The following is a 23,619-nucleotide window of genomic DNA, read 5'->3' as shown; positions in this document are numbered from 1 at the left end:
TTGCCGATTGGCTTTGACTCTGGTCTCTGGTGGTCTGTTTTTGGGGTCTCTCGAACTCTGGGCGTTTCAAAACCTCTTTTGCAGACTCATGATGCCCACCTTTCTTTTCTTTGGCTATGTTTAAAGCGCTTTCATACAGATCAAGTTTGGTCTTCACAATAGTTCTGTAAGGTAAGAAGTCCAGGTGATAACACACGTATGTTTCAAATGAGGAAACAGACCCAAGAAGAAAAGTGGGGTGGTCAAGATTCCTTGACTAGACAATAGTAAAGTGTGTCTACAGCCTGGTCTAAGAGTCAGTCTAAGGAGATGGGCACTCAATCTTTCTCAGAAAAGGCCAAACCTGGCCAAACTGGATTGTCTCCTGCTCTCAAAGCCTTTCCCTCCCTCAAGCTGTCACTCGTGTAATCTTGGAACACTTTGCTCTGTTCCCCATTCACCTCAATCTCTTCTGCCTGGTAAAGCCTTTCTCTCTTCCTCCTCTGACTCACAGAGTGATCACGCAATTGCCTTTAATCCCACTCTGCTTTCTTAGTCTCCTTTTTGCCGTTTCAGGTTATTACTGAAATGAATCATTCTCCTTTGCCATTTTATGCACTTAGTTTTTTTTTTTTTTTTCTACCAAATGGACTGGAAGCACTGTGAGATTCTGGCCTGGCACTTAAATGTCTCTGTAGTCCTCCCCTGTCACACGCTGTAAACATGTAACAAATATTTGCTCTGTGTGTATATGTGAGATTCAACCTTTTTTTTTATTTTGGTATGGCAGTATATTTCATTTTTACTATTTTATTCTATTGTTATTTTCAAAGTGTATATATTTGCATCATTGTATCTAGAATCCTTGCCATGTGGCAACCTTGGTATAATCCTTATCACTCTGGCAATACCCTTCCCTCACTGAACATCCAGTGGCGTTCACTAAATCCTTAGCATCATCGACTATTTTAAATAGTCTCCTAATGGCTGTAATGAATTGATGACTCATTTTCCCATGTCTTGATTTTTAATATTGTTTTCACTCAAGTATGCTCAATCAGAATGTAACTTGGTTCTGTCAAGCTGTTACTTTAATTGAACTTGGCTATTCCATACAATGACTGGCCTGGCTTTACTTAATTGGAGCTTACCTTAATCAAATAATGGTAATAGAGAAGAAAAAGGATGGTGACCAGGTCTTTAAGCTTGGCACAAATGAATAAAACATATTTTGCCCTCATACCATACCGTAATGTATTTTTCTAGCATTAGAAATGTTTTCTTCCCCCTCTAAAGTAGCCCTGCTGTTGAGAAAGCTTTTCTGATGTCAGTGGGCTTTTGAACGGCACTGAATTGAGTTACATTTACCATGGGGCTCACCACGCTGCCTCTTACATGTCCCTGGCTCATATCTAGAATGGTAATTTGTCCAGGGTGGTCGAGGAAGCCAGCCACTTTAGCTAAAACCCCTGCGGGCTGTCACACAAAAGCAGAAAATGGATTCAGCTTGAATGTTCCTTAATTAACTTCCAATGGCTGACAGCAAAGATTAGTGAAATACTGCTAGCCCTGACTTAATACTCCTCCTGGTGAACAAATGCTGTAACCATTACTGAGGTTGTGCGCATGAAGGACATTGATGGAGGATGTGTGGAAGAGCTGCACAAAATGACAGCATTATTCTTGTGTCAGTGTGTAGCTCGTGTGGAAGTCTCTCCCAGACACAATGAAGGCATTAGCTGTTTCTTAAAGATTCAACATAGATTTATCAGACATATTTCTGCACGTTAGGCCCCTGCTCTCCTCTCAGACCACAGAGAGTGGTTCTGGGTGAGATCCTCAGATACTGGTACCTAAAAAAGGCACATCTGGGTCAGTTCTTGATTCTCTGCCGTGCAGGCACTGAAACCCCATCTCATTACTTAGCTGAGGAATCAATTCACTTTAGGGAACCAATTCACTTTCTAAAATTCTGATTGCTCTGAGTTACAAAGTTACAAAATATTTATTTCTTATTAGTCGGGGAATGGTTAGAGGATTTGTCATCTGTTGTACCCATTATCATAGACCCAGACACAGCATTCAGAGCAAAGAATGTTAGAAAGTCAGGAGGAATGTTTCATCCAGATTACGTAACAGGCTTGGCCATTTTCCCTACTCCATTTACATAATTTTTAATGAGTGAGAGGCTGGACAACCTCAGAAACAATACACTTTCCCTCCCTACCAGTATGGACCTGTAGATCTTTCTAGATTTCAGGTCAATTGCCTCCCTTCCATTTGTCATTAGGTATTGCTTCCATTCTAATCCCCTTGATGAGTTTCAGGATTCATTAGCACACCAATTCTGAGTTAAACAGACCTATGTTTAGGACTTATATCCAACACTTTACATCTGTGTATTCTTAAGCACTCTTCTTAGCCTGAGTCTAGTTTTTCTGTGTGTCAAGTAAAGGAGATAACTACCTATTCCATAGAGTTGTTTTGAGATTTAACTGGATAATTTATGTAAAATTTTTGGCAGGTAGTGAGTGCCCAGAAGTGACAACTGTTAGTATGTATCAGTATTACTGAGCATGCGTATAATTTGACTTTTTTCCCCGTTAAACCACGATGAAAGTACTTTATGGCTAGCAGTATTGTTTTCCTTTCTAACCTGTATGTGACAGGCAAAACACTCTCATTAGACGTCAACTTCTAAAATGAAAAAAATATAGGTAAAATTGCCATCCCCGTTTTACTCATGGAAACTGAGTATTAGAGACATGAATAAAACTTTCTAACACTTTCTGTACTGGGATTGTCATATCCCTCTAGTGGCTACCTTTTTCTTTCCCATTCTTTCCCTAGCATTCATGAAATGCATTCTGTCCTTTAAAATAAGAGAATTGAGTAAAATACGCCCATATTATAAATCCTATGGGAACGATTTTTGCATATCCTCTTAAGCAATCTTATCTTCTCCTATGACTTTATTATTAATGTTTTATTTATTTCTGAGAGAGAGAGAGAGAGACAGCATGAGCAGAGGAGGGTCAGAGAGAGAGGGAGACACAGAATTGGAAACAGGCTCCAGGCTCTGAGCTGGCTGTCAGCACAGAGCCCGATGAGGGGCTCGAATCCATGAATGGTGAAATCATGACCTGAGCTTAAGTGGGACGCTTAACTGACTGAGCCACCCAGGCACCCCTCCTATGACTTTATTATTATCAACAGAGATAACATGTAACAATCTGTCTAGTGCACAGCTCTGTCCTAATGTCCAGATCCCTATCTCCATTCTCCTACTCCATGTCTAGCACTTTGAGATCATGCAGGCTCTTCACACTCACACATTCTAAATGAACTCATAGTTTTTCCCCTACACATGTTTTTTACTCTGTTCACTCTATCTTGGTGAACTGGACCACTCTTCACCCAACTCACCCAACTGTCCTAGAGAGAAGTTAAAGCATAATTCTTCCCACTTTCCTGTCCAGTCAATCACCATGTAATGCCCATTCTTTCCCAGCATATCTCTTAGATGCCTCTTGGACCCTTCATCCACCTACAACCAACCTGTTCAGGCCACTGTCGTCTATCAGCTGCATTTCTCCAACAGCTTCCTGAGCAGCTCAATCTATCCTCTCCATTTTAGGCAGAGTGATATTTTAAAATACGAATCTGATTTTGTCATTCTGCTTAAAGCCTAATTCTTAAAGTCATTCCCTAATTCTATTTCAACAATAAAATACAACTTCTCTACCTGGCACCCTGGTCCTCTGAGATTGACCCCTTCTCCATTTTTCCAATTGTCTTTGCTATTCACACCTTTGTGCTGCACAGTGCTGCTATGTCCACACTGTCAGCCCCCGGACGCATCCCTTGCACTCGGCATGTGCATTTGAGAGTTGCTCCCCGGGAAGCATACTTTCCTTCTCTCTTCCCTGGGGCACTCTGGTACTGCCCTCAAATTCCAGCAGGGACATCATGTTTTCTAAGAATCCCTTCCTGGGGCACCTGCGTGGCTCAGTCGGTTAAGCGTCCAACTTCGGCTCAGGTCACGATCTTGCAGTTCATGTGTTGGAGGTCCACGTCAGGCTCTGTGCTGACAGCTCAGAGCCTGGAGCCTGCTTCAGATTCTGTTGCTTCTATGCAACATTATAGTAAAAGTCGTATCTAGCACAGTAAGAAAAGGGAAAGAAAATAATGCTGCTAATTGTCAAGGAGGAAACAAAATGCAAGGAGTCAATGAGAAAGAAAGGTTGAGCTCCAAGGGCAGGTCCGAGGCACCATAGGTCACGACTGTTAACTGTGCCAAGGGTGAACGTCTGATGTAGTGATCGGCAGTGATTTTTCACACACCAGAAAATCTCACTGAAAGAGTACTATAAATCATCATTCAGCCGGCGGGGGGGTGGGGGGGGGCGGTCTCTGAAATACTTCATCCAAAAGACCTTTGTGGGGAGGCAGCAGTGGATAAGTGAAGTGTGTAAGCCATCCTCACATTGTTTCTTACTGTACTGAATAGCAAGCTCCATCACCACAACTTCACCTTCAGGGTGGAGATCAAGCCCCAGGAAGAGTTTGTGCCATCTGCTGTGGGTGTTACGTGGTGCAGGGAATGATTCTTCCCAGGGATGAGAAGTCACAGTGCTCTCAGAGGTGAGCTTTGGAAGACTTAAAAAGAAAGTGGGTGAAAGAGCTGTAAGCAGTGTTCATTGTGCTAGGGGCATTTCAAAGAGCTGTGGAGAGAGAGACGAGCCCCGCCAACGGGTAGCAGGACGGGAAAGAAGTGGCTTATTCTGGAGACCCTCCTGGGCTTGTCTCTAGTCTTTTCTCATCTGGATTGTCCTTCCTTTTCCTCCTTGGATATCATGCTCTTTCATTTCTTCGACTAATTTCTTGGACTGTCATCTTCTTCCTTCTTAGTCTGACTTTGATTTGTTCTCTTGAGACCAACTCTCTCTGTGCCTACTTCTCTGTTCCTCTCCTTTCATTTATTTCTTTACATTTATTTATTTTATAAATAAAATTTATTTATTTACATTTATTTATTTTTAAGAGAGAGACAGAGACAGAGAGAGAGAGAGAAAGAGAGAGAGCATGAGCAGGGGAGGCACAGAGACAGGGAGACACAGAATTTGAAGCAGGCTTCAGGCTCTGAGATGTCAGCACAGGGCCCAGTGTGGGGCTTGAACTCACAAACCGTGAGATCATGACCTGAGCCGAAGTCAGCTGCTTAACCAACTGAGCCACCTGGGCGCCCCTCTTCTCCTTTCTTTTCTTTCCTTTCCTTTTCCTTTCTTTTTTTTTCCTTCCTTATCATGACCAGATGGACCATTATATTTTTAAGAAAGTAACTACAATATTTGTCGAGTAACATTTATAAGTCTAGCTTTTAATTTAGAAATAACTTTAGTCTTTAGAGGTTTCTCAACCATTACACCACCAGAGCAGATGAAGCAACACTTTATTTTTTTCTCTCTTGTGCATTATTGGCTCCTGACTGAGGGAAGGGGAATGTTCCCATCCTCCCGATGATGGTAACATTTTGCCGTTAATGGTTTTATGCTGAGGAGAGGCATGGGCTTGAGTTTGAAAGATTAGATTGGTGGCACTGGAAAGAAGGGTTTGCGTGGGAAGACATACCAGGATGTGAGACCTGTGAGGAATTCACTATAATCTACACGCGAGATGAAAAGGATCTCTCTGGACTAAAGTAGTGGTATTAGAAGTGAAAGGGAAGAGACAGAAGAGAGAAAATGCCTTTTGACAAAATCAATTTCTAATTTTTGTCACTAGTGTTTTTAAACCTTTTCAGTAAAAAAACAAAAACCAGACATTACGTATTTCACGGGATTGTTAGGATGACGTACAAAGGACCCAGGGCTGTGTTTGGCACTGAGTATAAGCTCAGAAGCCACGTTACTACCCTTTTTTTTTTAATGTTTTATTTATTTCTAGGAGAGAGAGAGAGAGAGACAGCGTGAGCAGGGGAGGGTCAGAGAGAGAGGGAGACACAGACTCCGAAACAGGCTCCAGGCTCTGAGCTGGCAGTCAGCACAGAGCCCGATGCGGGGCTCGAACCCACGAACCACGAGATCATGACCCAAGCGAAAGTCGGACGCTTAACCGACTAAGCCACCCAGGTGCCCCACGTTACTACCCTTTTAACTTAACTGTCCCTTAACTATCACAGACCCTCCCTGGTAGGTTATAATCCTATTCCTGAGTTTTCTGCTTATTTGGGATGGAAGAATTTTGACTCTCCTCCAGCTCCTCTCTGAACCAAAAGATTCATCCATCCAGCTCTTCCTCTTTAATCTATTACGAGGGAAAGAAAAATATTTCAAGTACTAAGGGAGCGGGCGTCTTCTCAGTTTGCCGTTCTCTCTTTTCCCTGTGAGGTTACTCACAATCTGCCCTCTGGTCCTCTTTTCTCAAGGCACAAACTATTTCTTGAGCTGGAAAGATTAAGACCCTTCTCCGTTTTCTATTGTGAAAGCGGGATTATTTTCTTTCTTTTTTTTTTTCTCAATTTTTATTTTTTAATTTTTTTACAAATAGTTTATTGTCAAATTAGTTTCCACATAACACTCAGTGCTCATCCCCACAAGTGTCCTCCTCCATGCCCATCCCCCCCTCCCCCCCACATCCATGGGATTATTTTCTGATAATTGAATTTCCCTCTAAGATAATCCCCCCTCCCTTTTTGGTGCAGGGAGCTGCCTGTGGGATTTCATTCTCCGTACATTTATTATCTTTCTAGTTATCCGTTTCTTAACAGCCTTGTCTGGTGGGTTTCTTTGTGAAACAAGGTCAAATGCTGAGATTAACCCTGCAAACCATAGGCTTTTAAAAGCAAGACGAAACAAACAGAAAGGAAATAAGTTAACTTGATTATTGCTTCGATTCTTCCTCCTGAAATTGGAAAAGTTAAATCACCTGATGGTAACTGGCATTGTAAATGGCACTGTACAGAGGGGGAAGGCGTACACAAGTGTGACTTTTGCCTTTTAAAAACACTGAATCAAGAAAGTCAAATGGATTGATGCGGCCAACTTTGAAACTTAGTCACACTACAACATGAAGCATAAAATAAAGATGCATAATTTTCATACACTCTTATTTTTCTGTCTAGAAGGTTGTGCCTGATGTTGGTCTGCCTGGTAGGAGGGATAATCTTCAAGTAGATTAGCACTTACCATCCTCTTTGTCAGGGACGATCGTAACCCGAGCCCCCGGGTATTCTGGTCCGATCCTCCCACCCATGGGCATGCTCAGAAGGACATGGAACGTTTCCTCCTCTTCATACAGGGAGTCGTCAATAACAACGACGCGACATGTTTTCTCACGCTCGTGTCTGTCAAAGCGGATGACGCTGGTGTGGTCTTCAGGCCTGGATATGTAATCGGAATAGGACAGCACTGATGTTGGCACAGTTCCGTCTGCCGTTCCTGGAGACAGAGGATCCAAAAGGCATTTACGTCGGACACATGACATACGCGTGTTTCCAGAAACCGTTATTTTCATATGCAACACCTTCACAGTCGATTACTATACCTCCCTGGAAAGTGCCATGGCACCTGCATGGCACTGTAGCATTACGAGTCTCCCTCACAGTGGTCTCGACCACATGGAGAAGATTACATTCCCAGTGTTTTCTCCTCTACTTCCTGCTGCTGGTCTTGCAGAACAACACATTACACAATCAGAGCTCCTACTATTCAAGTGCTTACCGTGTGCAAAGTGCCAAGCGCTTTACATGCGTTGCCTGCTTAATCCTCTCAACCCCTCCGCTGGGGTTTACACATTTGAAGTTGAAAGAGGTTAAGTCCCTTGCTCTGGGACCCAGAAACACTGAAGTCTGTGCTTCTCACCACTGTTCTTTACCACCTTTCAACTCATCTATGTATATCTGTGGGAATTTTCATGAATGCCCAGATATCAATGGCACATATGACCTTTTGACCTTATCTTTTACATTTTTAGAAATTTGACCTATTTCTTAGAGAGGTATTTAGTATATTAATGAATATAATATATTAATTTTAACTTTGTATTACATAAAATCATCTCTCAGAGGAGGCTTACCTAATGAGCAAAGGAAATATTTTGAAATTCGATTGCAATGAGTTTCAAACTAGTTTAAAATTAGTTTCTTTTCCTTCAGTATGCATTTCTTTGTCTCTCTCTCTCTTAAATAACTCTCTCCGCTTGATCAGGTTTGGGTAGGGAAAGTGGACTTCACTTTCTCACACTCCAAATGGCTTGGAGTATTAAAATAAGTACCACAAGAATCAGATGTATTTTGAGAGGTAACAGCAGCCATTCAGGCCGTCTTGGAAGAAGTCCCCCAATGTGTAACAGTGAAGGAAGATTTCTGGATAAGTGCAGGTATTTTTCTCTGTGAAAACTGTAATAATAAAGCATAGCACTCAAGGCATAATGCTCTGGCTCTGACATGTCAGAAAGGCTTATTATTTCTATGTGTTTGTGGGGATAGTTCATTTCAGTGGCAAGTCAAGCTACCTTGTTGTGTATAACAGACCACCATCAGTTCCTGGCTCACGTCTCCACTTCTTCTGATGGGAATGAACAGCTCACCCACATCTTCTTCAATGGAGTATTCCGACTGGGGAATAAACACAGTCGACTCTAAGGAGAACACACGATCACAGTCACTATTATTTTTATCTGAACTTCAGCAATCCTGTGCAAAGTAACATTGCTCTCATAATCAACTTTTCTCACTTGCATATTCTTTCAGAATGCCACAGTGTGAGGGGAAGGAAAGCGAAGAGGGAGGCAAAAGCAGGTATAAAGGGTGCAGACTCTGGGCCAGGGAATTCTTAGCCTTGAAATAATATTCAACATTGCAAAAATAGATAAATAGATAAAAATCTCTAGTAGTTGCTTTTTAAAATATTAATAATTAATATTATTAATTATATAATAATTAATTAAAATAATTAATTAAGATTTATAATTAACAAATGCTGCTGACATACTTCCTTTAAGTCCAGCTTTGTTCACTTGACACAGATCAACACCTTCCAATGGTATAGACACATTGTAGAGGCAGAAGAGACATTGGAAGTCACCCTGTCCTACCTCATACTTTACAGATGAAGAAACTCGGGTGCAGAGAGTTGAACTTATTTGCCAAGGCCTCCTTCTGGTTGAGTCCAAATTAAAACTCAAACCTTGTAATGTCTACCCCAGTACCCTTAAAAAAATTTTTTTTAATGTTTATTTTTGAGAAAGAGAGACAGAGCATGAGCTGGGGAGGGCAGAGACACATACACAGAATCTGAAGCAGGCTCCAGCCTGCTATCAGCACAGAGCTCAATGCAGGGTTCGAACCCATGGTGAACTGCAAGATCATGACCTGAGCTGAAGTTGGACACTTAATCGACTGAGCCACCCAGGCTTGTTGGCTCAGAGTACTCTAGTACTCTCTCTTTTTTTAACCTCAAATCTATTTATCAGCTATGAGTACCATTCCTGTGGCTTTCTTCCTCTCCTAGAGAAATAACAATGCAGAGTATAGAACATTATATTTACATAATGAGTCTGAATGATTCATTTTTAAAGTAGTTGAAAGGCACACTAAATAATAGAAAGGCATAATTAAATTACAGTGAAAAATACAGTTCAATGTAAGACTATGTTTAGTGCAGGAAGACATTTAGTTCAATAATTTGACATGATAACTCCCAATAGATACTTTGGTACTTGACTGGGAGTCTCTTTCACTGCAAGTCTCACAAACACATAAAAAATGCTTCATGGTTATTTTTAAAACAGTAAAAGCCACTTTGCTTTTCATGATTATAAAAGACCACTGGAACAGTGGACACAGGCACTCGGGGTCCATGTTCCATCCTCTCCACCCTGTCCTGTCCCCCAGGAGCTGGCTAATGTGAACCACATCAAAGGTTTCCCTTGTGCTTTAGCTTCCAGTTGGGTCAGCCAAAGGGAGGCACAGGCGGGACTTGGAGGGCAAGAAGAGAATGGGGTCTGTGGCATTCATTCCCCTGGCTCCCTCAGGGTTCAGGGCTGACCACACCCCTTCCCCCAAGTAAAGGTCATGGTGCCCACTGGCCTCTCTAGCTCACTCTCTGGGCTCAGCTAACTTCTCCTTCCCTTTCCCTCAGGCCTAGAGATGGTAATGGTGCCTGCTTTTATTAACCTTGGGGCACTTTACCATGCCTTCAACTTTGTAAATAGTCATATTATTACAGTCTTTTAAAATTACTTAAATTAAACTATTATGTTAAAAAATGAGTTTGTCGTTTATTCCTTCTGAGATTCTAATACACCAACTTAAAAAATGGTACCATTAAAAAAATAATGGATGTACATAAGATCTTATAACTAATTATGCATTTATCAAACATTGATGGGGTGACTTCTACTTGCCAGACATTTCTACTGGGCAGAGGGGATATGGGAGTAAACAAAATTCCTGGTCTTAGGGAGTTTTCATTCCAGTTGGGGGTGGGGAAGAAGAAGAAAATAAACAAATAAACAAGAATATATAGTATGCTAGCAGGTAACGAGTTATGTGAAGAGTGTGCTGAAGGGGACGGGGGGCACGGGCCACGGCAGGGTACTGTGCCGTGGTGGGCCTGCGTTACATAGGAAAGTGTCTCTGATTGGAGCTGAGATTGCAAGGTGGTAATGAGATGCCTTACATACATAGCTTAGAGAAGAGAATTGTACACAAAGTGAAAAGGGCTTCAAGTCTGGTTGTGCCAGGTGTGCACACGGAATGGCCAGGAGGCCAACGTGGTTTGAGTACATTGGGTAAAAAAGAGGAGGCAGGACATGGGACCCGAGGAGCAGTGATGGGGTGGGTGGTGGGAAGATCACTTGGCACTTTCAGGGTCATTGGGAGGACTTTGGGTCTCACTCAGAGTAAAATATTGTGTAAATAATCAAAGACCACCCAATGGGATGAAAACAAGCAAGGGCTCTTTATTCATTTTGCCGTAGCAAGCGGGTCAGCCACTATCACTTGTCTTTGGCACAGACTCAAAGGCAGGCCAAAGGGTCAGAAAGCTTTATAGCGGGAGAAGGGGAAGGCTGCAGGTGCACCCTGAATGGAGGCTGTGGGCACAGGGAAGCTGTGGGCAGGCTAACTGAAAGCGGGGCATCCTATGTGACTAGTTAGGGGTGCACTTCTGGATCCTCTGGTTGGTTGTAAGTTGAAATGAGGACAAAAATGAAGGAAGCTGTCAGTTATTGATCACATTTTGACCATTTGGGGCTGATTGCTATGGACAGAGGCTGTGGTTTGGCTTCCCAGTTGTTGTAGGTGGTGGGTCAGGGTTGTGGTTTCACATGTGGTCTGTCCATTGTCTCTGTGTAAACCCAACTATTTCTCAATACAAAAGCATGAGAAGGCTTTAAACAGGGAATGCTATAACTTGACATAATTTAAGGACATTATTTTTGGCTGCTGTGAGATAAAGAGACACTGAGGGCCAGGAGCTGGCCAGGAGCTCAGTTAGGAGGCTCAGTTAGGAGAGAGATCACAGCAGACTAGATCAGGTGGTGGCAGCGGAGCTGGTATAATATGGTTGTGTGCAGGCCCTACAACGGAAGAGCCCAAAGAATCTTCTGAGGGATCAGATGCAGAATGTGAGAGAGCAGAGGAGTCAAGGGTGCCTCCACATTCTGCTATCTTGACCGACTAGAAAGATGAAATTGCTGTTTACAGAGGTGAGGAAGACTGCAGGAGAATCAGATTCGGGGGTAGATCAGGAGTTCTATTTTGAACATAGGAAAATTGAGGTTTTAATTTCAGCTGAGATATCGAATTAGCCAGCTGAGCACACAATCTGGATTTCAGTGGACACGTCCAGACTGGAGATAGAAAAGTAGAAAAGTGGAAGGCACCTGCATTTTGATGTAGGTGAAGTCTACGTTAGAATAAAATCATTTAGGGAGAGATTGTAGATAAAGAAGACAATGTCCCAAGGACTAACCTCGGGGCATTTAGAAGTCAGGGAGATAAGAAAGGCTGAGCAAAGGAGGTTGAAGAGGGGTCCCAGTGATGAGAACAAGCAAGGGAGTGTGTGGATACTGGAGGTCAAATGCAAAAAGTGTTTTAAGACAACAGGAACAGTCAGCTGTCTCAAATGCTACTGACAAGTCAAGAAAGTTGAAAATCGATCATTAGATTTAGCAAAGGGAAGTCACTGGTTATCTTTACCAGAACTGTTTCAGTGGAGCAGAGGGGACAAAAGTTTGAAGGAATTGGAGGAGAGAAACTGGAACACAAAGGCACAGACATTTAAAAAAATTTGCTGTAAATGGGAACAGAGTGACATCTAGAGAAATATCTTGCTTATTTATAAGAGGAGTTTTTATAAGGGCAAAGTTATTCCTACTATTTTGAAGTAGGATTTTACCAAACACAAAATTTCAATATAGAAATTATCATAGTGCTTCATTAGAAAAAAATACACAAGGTGTCATGAAATATTTAAGTCAGGTCTTCAATGAGTTCCAATGAGTTTCTTTTCATGGAAATTAAGTCTGGTATTACCTAGGTTTTGGCAATCCTCAGGTGATTTATTATACTGCATTAGTAGAAATATTACACAAAGTTTTGTTTCCTTTTGGGGGGTGGGGGGAGAGAGAGTGAGTGGGGGAGGGGTGGAGGCAGAGGGAGAGAGATAACCCCAAGCAGGCTCCACACCCAGTGTGGAGCCCAAATCGGATATCCATCTCACAACCATGAGATCCTGACCTAAGCCAAAATCAAGAGTCAGATGCTTAACCAGCTGAGCCACCCGGGTGCCCTTTACTAAAGTTTGCTGTGGACTGAATGTATCCCTCAAAATTTATACATTGAAGTCCTAACCCTCACAGTGATGATAGTTGGAGGTGGGGACCTTTGGGAAGTAATTAGGTTTAGATGAGGTCAAGAGGGTAGGGCCCTCGCTTTGGGATTAGTGTCTTTATAAGAATAGGAAGATCTCTCTCTCCCTCTCTCTCTCTCTCTCTTTCTCTCTCCGTGTCCAGAGCTTGCTTCTAGTTCTGAAACTCACTCCTACACTTCGTCTGAAAGAGGGTAAACAGGTGCAGCACCATATTTAAGTCTTTTGTTGACCTAACGCGGGCAGAAATGTGTGTCTATGGGAGAAGCTATAAAAGGCCAGATGAAGAAAGGCTTCTCTGTAAGGTTTTCCAGTTCACAGCGTTTTTCGACTTCATTTTATATACACAGTGGAAGCTTATATGCACACTGCCCCAAGTAAGCATAACTTTTTAAAAACCCTTGAAAGGAGCAGTATTTTTATCATTCTTAAAAGTTATTAGCTCATATGTATGAGGTTCTTAGTATTTGCAAAGCCCTATTCTAAACACTTTACACATATCGGCTAGTTTTATCCTGACAACAGTGCTTTCACGTAAGAACTATTATGATTGTCATTTTATTTGTGAAGGTGTGGAGGCACACAGAGGTTTAAAACCAGAAGAAGGTTAGGTTGGTAGGTGGTAATGCCTGTATTTGAACCCACGAAGTCCATCATGAAGTCCAAGATCATAACCCCTATGATCTAGTTCTAAAAGAGTGCTCAGAACGGCGAGCAGCTGCACTTATTCCAGACACAAACAGAAGGCTCAACTGAGCTTACAAGAGCCATAAATTACTGCTAACATAGAGCTGGCGGAGACAGCAGAGGCAGAACAAAGGAAGCCAAAAACAAGTATTTGAAAATTCGTTTAGAGATCCAATGTATTCATAGAATTCTATATATAAACTTATACATATAGAATTATAAAAGTGTTGTGTAAGGAACAAAATCTGTATGATGGTCATATTGATAAAGTTATAGAAGTATTATATAAGTTACACGTATAAATATACGATATGTTTATGAATATAATCTCTGTATTATGTAATATAGCAGCATGTTGTATATCAGATCCCAGCTAGCCCATTCAATGGAGACTACAGCAGTCTCCGGGAAGGTGTTCACTGAAAGACAGAGCAAGAGCCGTATTATAGTAAACTGTCTGCTAAGTAAATAGAGACACGTAGACAAAAATGACTACAGGGTCATTCTCTCCAACCGTTAACACTGGCTTTCCCGTGTGGTAGGTTTATGAGTGACTTTTATCTCTTCTTTTCTTTTTTTAAATGTTTAGTTATTTATTTTGAGAGAGAGAGAGAGAGAGAGAGAACAAACAGGTGAGGGACAGAGAGAGGGAGAGAGAGAATCCCAAGTAGGCTCTACACCATCCACGTAGAGCCCCCTGCGGGGCTCGAAAACGCAACTGTGAGATCATGACGTGAGCCGAGATCAAGAGTCAGATGCTTAACCACCTGGGCCACCCAGGCTCCCCTGCCTTTTACTTCTTTAAATCTTTCAGAATTCTTGACAATGAACATGTGTTACTTTTATATTTTCGGACTGGTTTCATTATTCTGCATCTGGAAAGATAAAGCTGAGTGAAGTGAATGCATTCGTCATTCGTCAGTGCAACTATATTGTAATGAGTGCTTTGATCTCCAAGTGCAGTTTTTATTTTTAGGTTTGACTGTGCTGTAACTTAGGCCAAAGATGACTTTTGTTCTCAGAAATAAAATAGTTGTAGTTACATGTGAAAGCTAGTGTTCATGCCGACCTTTTCTCAACCATACTGAACAGAAAAAAAAAAAAAACAACAGAACAGATTTTACTTAAAACACGATGGAACAAAATATCTTCTATAGATCTCTGTTATAATAGAACAGAGAAAGCAAGTGCAGTGTATGGAGGAAGGCATTGAGTGCTTGTTGTCTTTAGAAAGTCTGGCACATTCAAAAGTGATGCAGAAGATATTCCGGTTCCTCGTCAGGCCACCACGCTGCCCTCAGCCTGCTTGACAAGTGGTACTGAGTAGGAAGTCTGTCCCTGATACGTTGGATCTCGGACCCGTCTCTTAACATTCTTGTGGTCTGTTTTTTCCCTCTCAAACGGGCATAGTAATTCATTGCTACAGGCTAATTCAACAGGGACTTGAAAAAGACACAAATGAGAATAATGAAAACATCTAAATCACATACTAGTAGGTATTTTTTTAATGGAAGGGTTTCTTTAAAAATTTTTTATTATTTATTTTTGAGAGAGAGAGACAGAGAGAACAGGAGTGGGGAGGGAGAGAAGGGGACAGAGGATCCAAAGCGGGCTCTGCGCTGACAGCAGTGAGCCCATGTGGGGCTCGAACTCAGGAACTGTGAGATCATGACCTGAGCCGAAGTCAGACGTTCAACTGACTGAGCCACCCAGGCGCCTCCGCATCATAATAAGTATTACAAGTTCCTTTCAGGATGCCTTGAGATCCAAAAATTATCCTTTAGCACTATACAAATGTTGGTAAGAGTAAACCTTTGGGTAATCTTTGTGCATATCATTAAAAGTTTTTACTTTGGGAATGTAGAAACTCTCAGAAAGTTTTACATCACTAAAATAGCTCTATTCTACACCACCTATTTTCATATCCACCTTTTGGTGCCAGAAACAAACAGATGCACGCTGTAATTTTAGCCAGTATTTCGAATTGTTTGTCTCTCAAGACATTGACCCATGCTTCATGGTAACAGAATGCAAAAAGAAAAAAAAAACTTCCACACTGACTGAAACTTCATGCTTTATCATTTTGGCGTCAGAAGCTGCTGTCAACTACTATTTCATGAATTCTGGAGCTTCAATTTGGCACACTCCTCTTATCGGCTAGCCAGTGGTCTCCCTATGTCAACTTTGCCAATGGTACAATCTTTTAAAAATAATAATTAATGTTTGTGTTTCATGCAATAGCCGATGTCATCTGAATTCTACCACATGAAATGGCTTTGGCTCACTCCGCACACAAAAGTTGGCCTTTTCTTCGTAGCCAATGAGCTTAGCATTCTTGACACAGAAGTTCTCATTTTCTTTGGGATGGTATGTTTATTCTCTACTATATATTGTACAGAATTAACCTAATCTTGTCACACAGAAAATGAGTACACAGATCAAATATTTAACTCACTAGATTCATGGTTGATTTTTGGTATCATAAAGGCATTAGAATGAGCCCCTTTTAATCAGAAGTTTGCAAATACTTCAAGTATGTACATTGTAAATAATTGCACAAAATACTTATGGGCTTTAGACACCTATGCCAGGTATCTGTACTCGAATACCTACATTTGAGGTTGTATTCTCCTAATAAAGTACATAAAACTAATTTACTCTGGTTAGAAATTATACAAGGTAAAAAAGGAATGGGATCTTGATATAAGTTTTAGTTCTTACAGAGCTCTTACAGAGCTAAACTTACAGAGCCAAACTTACTAGCTCTTACAGAGCTAAAACTTCATTTTCCCCTTAACAGAAATGAAAATGCTTAAGATTAATTCATATCTGCATGCTTCTCAGAGTGAGAAAAGATGGTGTTATGTCTGACAGTTAGGGAATGGAATAAACAGGAAATCGAGAATCTTCTTCCAGGTTAGAGGCTTCTCCTATGGGTGATTTCTCCTTTTTTTTTTTTTTTTAATTTTTTAAATGTTTTATTTATTTTTGAGAGAGAGAGAGAGAGACAGCCTGAGCAGGGGAAAGTCAGAGAGAGAGGGAGACACAGAATCTGAAGACAGGCTCCAGGCTCTGAGCTAGCTGTCAGCACAGAGCCCGATGAGGGGCTCGAACCCACGAACTGTGAGATCATGACCTGAGCTGAAGTCAGACGGCCAAGTGACTGAGCTACCCAGGCGCCCCGCTGATTGCTCCTTTATCACAGCACACAGAATTTTGTATTGTCAGTTTTAATAATTTCATGGAATGTAATCACCTAAAGATACCCTTTCAGAATTAGCATGCCTTCTTCACTGTGGCACCCGCATCCGTAACCTCTTAGCAGAATTCCTGGCATGTAGTAAATATTCAATAAACAGCTGTTGCACATTCAGATACATAATGCTGAATTATCTTGATTATCTTTCTAGAATACTTGATTTTGTTCACCTATACTAATATATTTTTGGGGAAAATTTAATAGACTAAGAGAAGGAATCACTTTGTTCTTGGGTCTGTTTGTTTTATAGACAAGAATGGGTGAAACAATGTTGTTGTTGGCAAAGCACGCGGCTTAATTATGATTTTGGATATTATTTCTTTTCAGTCACGTGAAATGACAGAAGACTGTAAAACTCAGGGAATGGAGAAGGGCTTTGTAGAAAAAATCTATCTCTATATATCCAAACATAGGCTCTGGCACTTATTAGCAGAGAACTCTGGGGAAACAAATTCTTCGAGCCTCAGAGATCAGATATGGAAACTGACATATCAATCGCAGGTTTACATGAGATACGATTGTGAAGCTCCTAGTGCAGAGTCTGGCTCAACAGAGGATACTCAAATATGGTAAAGATTGGCATTGTGACTACTATCTTACCCTTGGCCTATGGAATAATGGAATAATCCTTTCCGACTTCTCTGGGTTGGGTTAGAAGAAAAGGGCAGAAGGAGTAGCAGTGACCTGAAATTTACTCGAAGCCCTTCCAGCCTTACGGCATCTGCTGTCTGCTCTTGATTCAGTCCACCCTCGCTGCAGCGGATCTTTCCACCAAAGCTCATTGTTACTGCTCGATGGGATTGCACAGAGGAGTTTCATCCCCTCAGATAAAGTGTAATCTCACCCATCTCTGCCAATACTAAAGAAAATAAAAGAAAACAGCTTCCAAATAGTCGGTGGAGGCAGAGATTTAAGGATGGCTCTATTTCTCAGGTTCCTCATTCAGAAAACAGATTAAATGGTTCATGCACTTTACAACCTCTCCCGGGGTGCCCGGGTGGCTCAGTCGGTTAAGCGCCTGACTGCGGCTCCGGTCCTGATCTTGCAGACTGAGTGCAAGCCCTGTGTCGGGCTCTGTGCTGACAGCTGGGAGCCTGGAGCCGGCTACAGATTCTGTGTCTCCCTTTCTCTCTCTCTGCCTCTCCCCAGCTTCCACGCTGTCTCTCTCTCTCTCGCTCTGTCTCTCTCAAAAATAAACATTAAAAAAAATTTTTTTAAACCCATCCCAACTGGAACTTTCTGTGTGCATTTGTAAAGGATGGAGACTGTGGAGTCAAAATGAAATAAGGGAGGATAAAGTGATCGAGGACAGAGAAGTGAGGAAAACTCTTGACAATAAGAGCAGCTTTTCCACGGGAGTGCCTCCAAGGCCACAGGAGCCTGGGAGAAGGGAGGGATGCCGGAGAGAAATTGACATCTCTGCTTAGCTGTCTGTTTCCCCCTTATTCTAGTTTGCCTCTTTGTACCGCAGACTCCGATTTTTGAGGACACCGAGTTTACTGATTTACTCAATAAAAGACTAACCCCATTTGTTTAGGAAGGAAGCTATTGCTCTCCACGGTCATGGCAGAATGGTGTGTCCCTCTTCTGGGCTCCCACAGCACTTCGTTAAGTAGAAGGAAAAGTCCTCCATTTTCAGTTCTCTTTTTTCACGCAACAAAATATGTCTGTTCTAGGGGCGCCTGGGTGGTTCAGTCGGTTAAGCGTCGGACTCTTGGTTTTGGTTCAGGTCATGATCTCACAGTTTGTGGGATTGAGCCCCACATCAGGCTCCCAGCTAACAGCATGGGATTCTCTCTCTCCTTCTCTCTTCTGCCTCTTCCCCACTGTAGCTGGTTCTCTTTCTCACTTTCCCTCAAAATAAATAAGTATACTTAAAAAAAGAACTAAAAAAATCTTTAAAAATATGTTCTAGACAAAAATGTGGGCTTCTGAAGTGCCATCTGACAGTTGAGCTGTCCCTGGATGGCCCCTCTCTCGCCGGCAAGGCAAGTACCAACATGGCAATGAGATGTGCAGGTGACCCTTAGGAGATTAGTTCCCTTCTATTCACGGCCATCCCAGGGCTTCCAGGGATGAGGAATGGGGTGCACTTGTTCCCAGTGGGGTCCACCTTTTAAGGCAGGCTGCCTTCCTGCACAGAGGACACAGGAAGACATAGTGACTGGACCCACTCTTCAGAGAATGGTCATTTCTAATGATTGTAGAGCTTGGTTTCCCAGCCAGAGCCAAGCTGTGCTCCTGGAACCATGTGCTCCCAGCCAGACGTTCAGAACATCTGGAGGCATGAGAGATATTACAGAACATCCATATGGGTGCTGAACAGTCCCTCAGGCTACATGAGTAAGTTCCTAAGTGTATGTCTTATCTTCCCAGCAGATGTAGATACTCATGTACTGAATAAAATGCATAGTCATTTAAAATCTTTACCTAAATCACAACTATGTAACTTAAAAAATATAAATGGATAGAGCGTTATGAGAGTATAATTATGAACACATAAGAATTCGGGATATATGTATGCATATGCTTGTGTGTGTGTGTGGGTGTGTGTGTGTGTAGAAAGAGAGAGTTTATGTTAGTAAGTTGTTCTTGTTTTTTTTTTTTATCTTAAAACATGGGAGCAAGTATTCTAAAATTTGTCACATGTAAAACTGAGAGCATCCTATAATAAAGTAAAATGCCTAACATAGTGCATATATCTTACAAGTATGGAGGTAAAAGTGAGGGGAAGAATGTATACATAATGTGTTAACGGTGCTGTTTGCCAATAGTGAGTGTTTGATGAATTTCAATTATTATCATTATCAGTAGCTGTTATGGGTAAGTAAGAAACCGAGAAGAGTTCTTTACTTATATGAACTGGCCAGTAAGTAAACAATTTCTAGACTCAAGCGAAGCAAGGTTGATTATTTCCTCTTCTTGCTCCCACAACACTTTGTTCATGCTTTATTGCATCACATCACATTCTATCGTAATCACTTATTGGTAGGGCTCTCTTTTCCCTTAGACCATAGGCTTTTTGATAGAAACAATTCTATCCTATTATCTTTACATCCCTAACACATAGCACTGTACCCAGCACATGTACGAGGTGAATGTATTTTGAATGCATGCAAAATAAAATCCCATAACACGACCTAGAACTAATATGCAGAGGGGGAGTTTAGACGCATAATAGTTCCTAGAGGTAGCAAACTTCTATGTGAAGAGTTACAAGAGGGTGAGAAGGAAACGATTGAAATTTTGAAATGGTAGGGAAAGTGACTCTTTAATGGTGGGAAACAAGGGCTCTTTAATCTCTTAAAATGAAATCTAACAATGTTATTTGTGGCATTAGAAATAAAGCAGTAGTATTGTGCTTCATGTTTTATAGAACTCTTTCACAAGAATGATGGAACATGAGAATCCTTAATTTTCTTAATTTGTGCATTAGGAAACTAAGTCTTAGTAAAAGGCGTTTGATTTGATTAAGGTCATAAAACTAGAAATGGTAGGATTGGGAATCAAACTCAGATCTTGTAACTTGAAGACCAATGGCTTCAACAAGACATGGAATATACCAGACATTATGAGCTACCTGTCAGTTATCATAGGAAAGGTCATGGCCTAGAATGACTAGGGATGAACGTCATCTAGAAAATTCTGTAACAACTTTGATGATCATTAAATTTACATTAAATGAAATTATGGCAAAGTTGTATGTGTGTGTGTGTGTGTGTGTGTGTTTTGTGTGTATGTATTTTAACATTCCACTTCGCAGACCTACTATGGGTATAGAGTATAGAGTGTTACCCCTAGGCTGATAAGTAGGAAGGCACAAATGAGTTTAAGTGTCTCATTTCTTAAGGTAAACAATGGGAATTATACCAACTGGCAAATAAAATATCAAAAAATGGCTTCAGACGTGCCCAGCTGGCGTAGAGGGCTGAACATGTGACTCTTGATTTCAGGGATGTGAGTTCAAGCCCCACAGTGGGCCTAGAGCTTACTTAAAAAAAATACAATAAAGAAAGAAATGGCTTCAAACAAACTCTAACTGATGGGCCAGTTTATATGTATTAAAGCTGCCATGGGCTTGTTCCAAAGAGAGAAGCTTTATTATGCTACCACTTACTCAAAACTTAAGCCTAGAAGAAAATTTAATTATTCATTCTTAGATAATGCCGATAAAACTAAATGTAATTAAATGCCAACTGTTCTCTAAAGGAATTAGAAGCATAATTGAACTTCATATTTACCTAAAGGAGAGATGTTAAACAAACAGACACAGAGCCCGGTGCTCTTACGCTCTCTCTCTAATTAAGTTCAGTCTTTTAACCCAGAGATTTCCACACATGTCTCCATTACAGGGACTCCGTAGATTGTATCTTCATAGAAAAATGTAAGAGTTTTCTGACTGACAAAATAGTGTCGGCTGGCAGCTGAAAAGAAAGTCACATCTGGCTTCTGACAGGATTTCAGCCTTAGAAGAGTCTCTCCAACCTTTGTGTAAATGCCAGACCTCAAAAAGCCATTCAACCTTTTCTTTCTTTCTTTTTCTCCTTTTTTCTCCTCTTTGCTGACTGCACTGAGATAAGCCAGCACTTAGAACTATGGCAAGGGGGAGGGAATAGGTCAAATTACACACAAAAGCAGTGAGATTCACTTTTACCAACATCAGCCAAAGGTGTGCACTGACAGAAAAGCATAATCTAATAGAAATTAAGAGCAGTGATTCAAGACACGACTCACCAAAGAGTGAGGATAGGTCAGGTGGGTTTTATGTAACAAATGTGGAAGCACACAGCCAAATGAAAATTGTTGGCTGATGAAAAGTTGAACACTTGAACAATCAAGTGTAACATGGGGAATAAATTCATCCCAAATGGTCTGATTCTTAAACTATTTGTTTAAAGGACATTTTAAAAGACATTTAAAATACCTTAAAAAGTACCAAATTAATTCAAGAAAATGAGATGAGCACCATTGATTCTAAGGAATAGAATTCCAATAAGAGAAAGAACATGCTGATAATTCATATGTGCTTACGTAGTTCGTTTGCTTGAAATGATACAGCTTCCCTTATTAGTTTTTGGCTTCCCTCTCCCATCAGCATACCTGAGAATATTACACTATTAGTCTAGAACATTCTGCCCATAGAAAGTCCAAATGCTGAATTAAAAACTTGCTTTTATAAGGTATTTTGTCACTAAAAACCCAGCAGCAACAAGACAAACAAGTTGATCGATCTCACCATCTCCTGGGTCAACAATCTCCACCGTGGTCACTGCAGGGAATTCCAGAGCAGCCAGCACGGGCTCTGAGAGAACCACCTGGAAGGTCTCCGACTGCTCGTGTTCTCCATCGTTCAGGATCCGCACTCTCCAGGTGGCCCTGGTCTGGCCTGGGTTGAACTGCACTTGTTTCTGTGCTTTGCCCTTGAAGTCTTTGTCTTTTTCTGCAGTCCCATCTCTCGTGCCGATACCTTCACATAAAACATGGTACCATGTTCTTAGTTTCATTTTCAATTGGATTATTAAAGTTTGCCTTGTCGTTAACTTTTTGTGTGTTATTTTATCCTGCGTGCCACTACGTTCAGCTTTGATTCCATGAGATGGATAACGGGTACAGGTACCACAGTAAAAGTGTTCTACTGTAGGTATTGGGGGCTCGTGATTCTGTTCTGTTCGTACCTCATGATAGTTTTGTGATATATTCTTTGAGCTGTGTTTGTGTTAGAACCTCTTGTAAAGCAAGACTCAGTAAATTAGTATTCATGTTGCAAATATTCTTATTCCTACAACTTCATTCAGTCAAAAATCTTTTCATTTTTCTGGTTATTGTTTTTAATGTTTGTTTATTTCTGAGAGAGACAACAGAAAGAGAGAGAGAGAGGAATAGGGGAGAGGCAGAAAGAGAAGGAGACACAGAATCTGAAGCAAACTGCAGGCTCTGAGCCATCAGCACAGAGCTCAACACAGGGCTCAAACTCACAAACGATGAGATCGTGACCTGAGCCAAAGTTGGTTGCGTAACTGACTGAGCCACCCAGGCGCCCCCAAAACTCTCTACTTTTACTTCTGCATGTGTTATACTGCATGTGCCATATGATAAAAACATAAGAAAAATTCTCTAACTAGAAAATAAGGAACTCTGTGAGTCAGGAATTCTTTGATAATCTAAGTTGTAAATGGAGCAATAATAAAAAAAATTACAATATCCTCTCCACATTTAGTGGAACCAAGACCCTGAAAAGAATCTAATTCAGTGATTGTCAACAGGAGCACATCCAGGTTTGTGTGTGTGTGTGTGTGTGTGTGTGTAACACTTCAGAATTCCATGAAACCACGTGAACAGAACTGGAGAGTTAATACTAGTGATTATTATGAGGAGTATGTTTGGCCACTCTGATGGTTCTCTCAAGGTCAACTGCAGCTCGCTGGGGACATTAAAGTATCTCTGAGTCTCTCAGTACATGAGAAGAGGATCTTCACCATTACAATACCAGGTACTCAAGTCATAGATTATCTATGAACAGTCAACAGTCAATAAATCCAGGGCCATCGAAAAATTATAAAATTGCAGTAATACTTGTACTACTTTGTACTTGTACTAGTGTGTCCTTAAGTACTGAATCAGAACCTCTTAGTCAGCCATGTTAATAGGATAATTTTCAAATAGGGGCACCTGGGTGGCTCAGTCAGTTAAGTGTCCGACTTCGGCTCAGGTCATGATCTCACGATTGTGAGTTCGAGCCCCGTGTCAGTCTCTGTGCTGACAGCTCAGAGCCTGGAGCCTGCTTCTCATTCTGTGTCTCCCTCTCCGCCCACCCCCCCC

General features: G+C 41.3%; 1 protein-coding gene across 1 annotated transcript in view; it reads right to left on the bottom strand.

The window, feature by feature from the left end:
* The window catches only part of FREM2 (FRAS1 related extracellular matrix 2), a 161,443-nt gene that overhangs the window by 57,687 nt on the left and 80,137 nt on the right, over window positions 1-23,619 (bottom strand). The window contains exons 4-6 of the mRNA XM_077752575.1: window positions 22,037-22,267; window positions 8,494-8,619; window positions 7,167-7,418 (exon numbers count right to left, since the gene is read on the bottom strand). Coding sequence (XP_077608701.1) covers window positions 7,167-7,418; window positions 8,494-8,619; window positions 22,037-22,267 — 609 coding nt within the window. The remainder of the gene's footprint in view (window positions 1-7,166; window positions 7,419-8,493; window positions 8,620-22,036; window positions 22,268-23,619) is intronic.

The sequence above is a fragment of the Crocuta crocuta genome, unplaced genomic scaffold, assembly GCF_008692635.1.
Source record: "Crocuta crocuta isolate KB4526 unplaced genomic scaffold, BGI_CrCroc_1.0 scaffold190, whole genome shotgun sequence".
In the NCBI taxonomy this organism is placed as follows: Eukaryota; Metazoa; Chordata; class Mammalia; order Carnivora; family Hyaenidae; genus Crocuta; species Crocuta crocuta.
The sequence above is the reverse complement of the archived record's forward strand: the minus strand, read 5'-3'. Positions and strand labels throughout refer to the sequence as shown.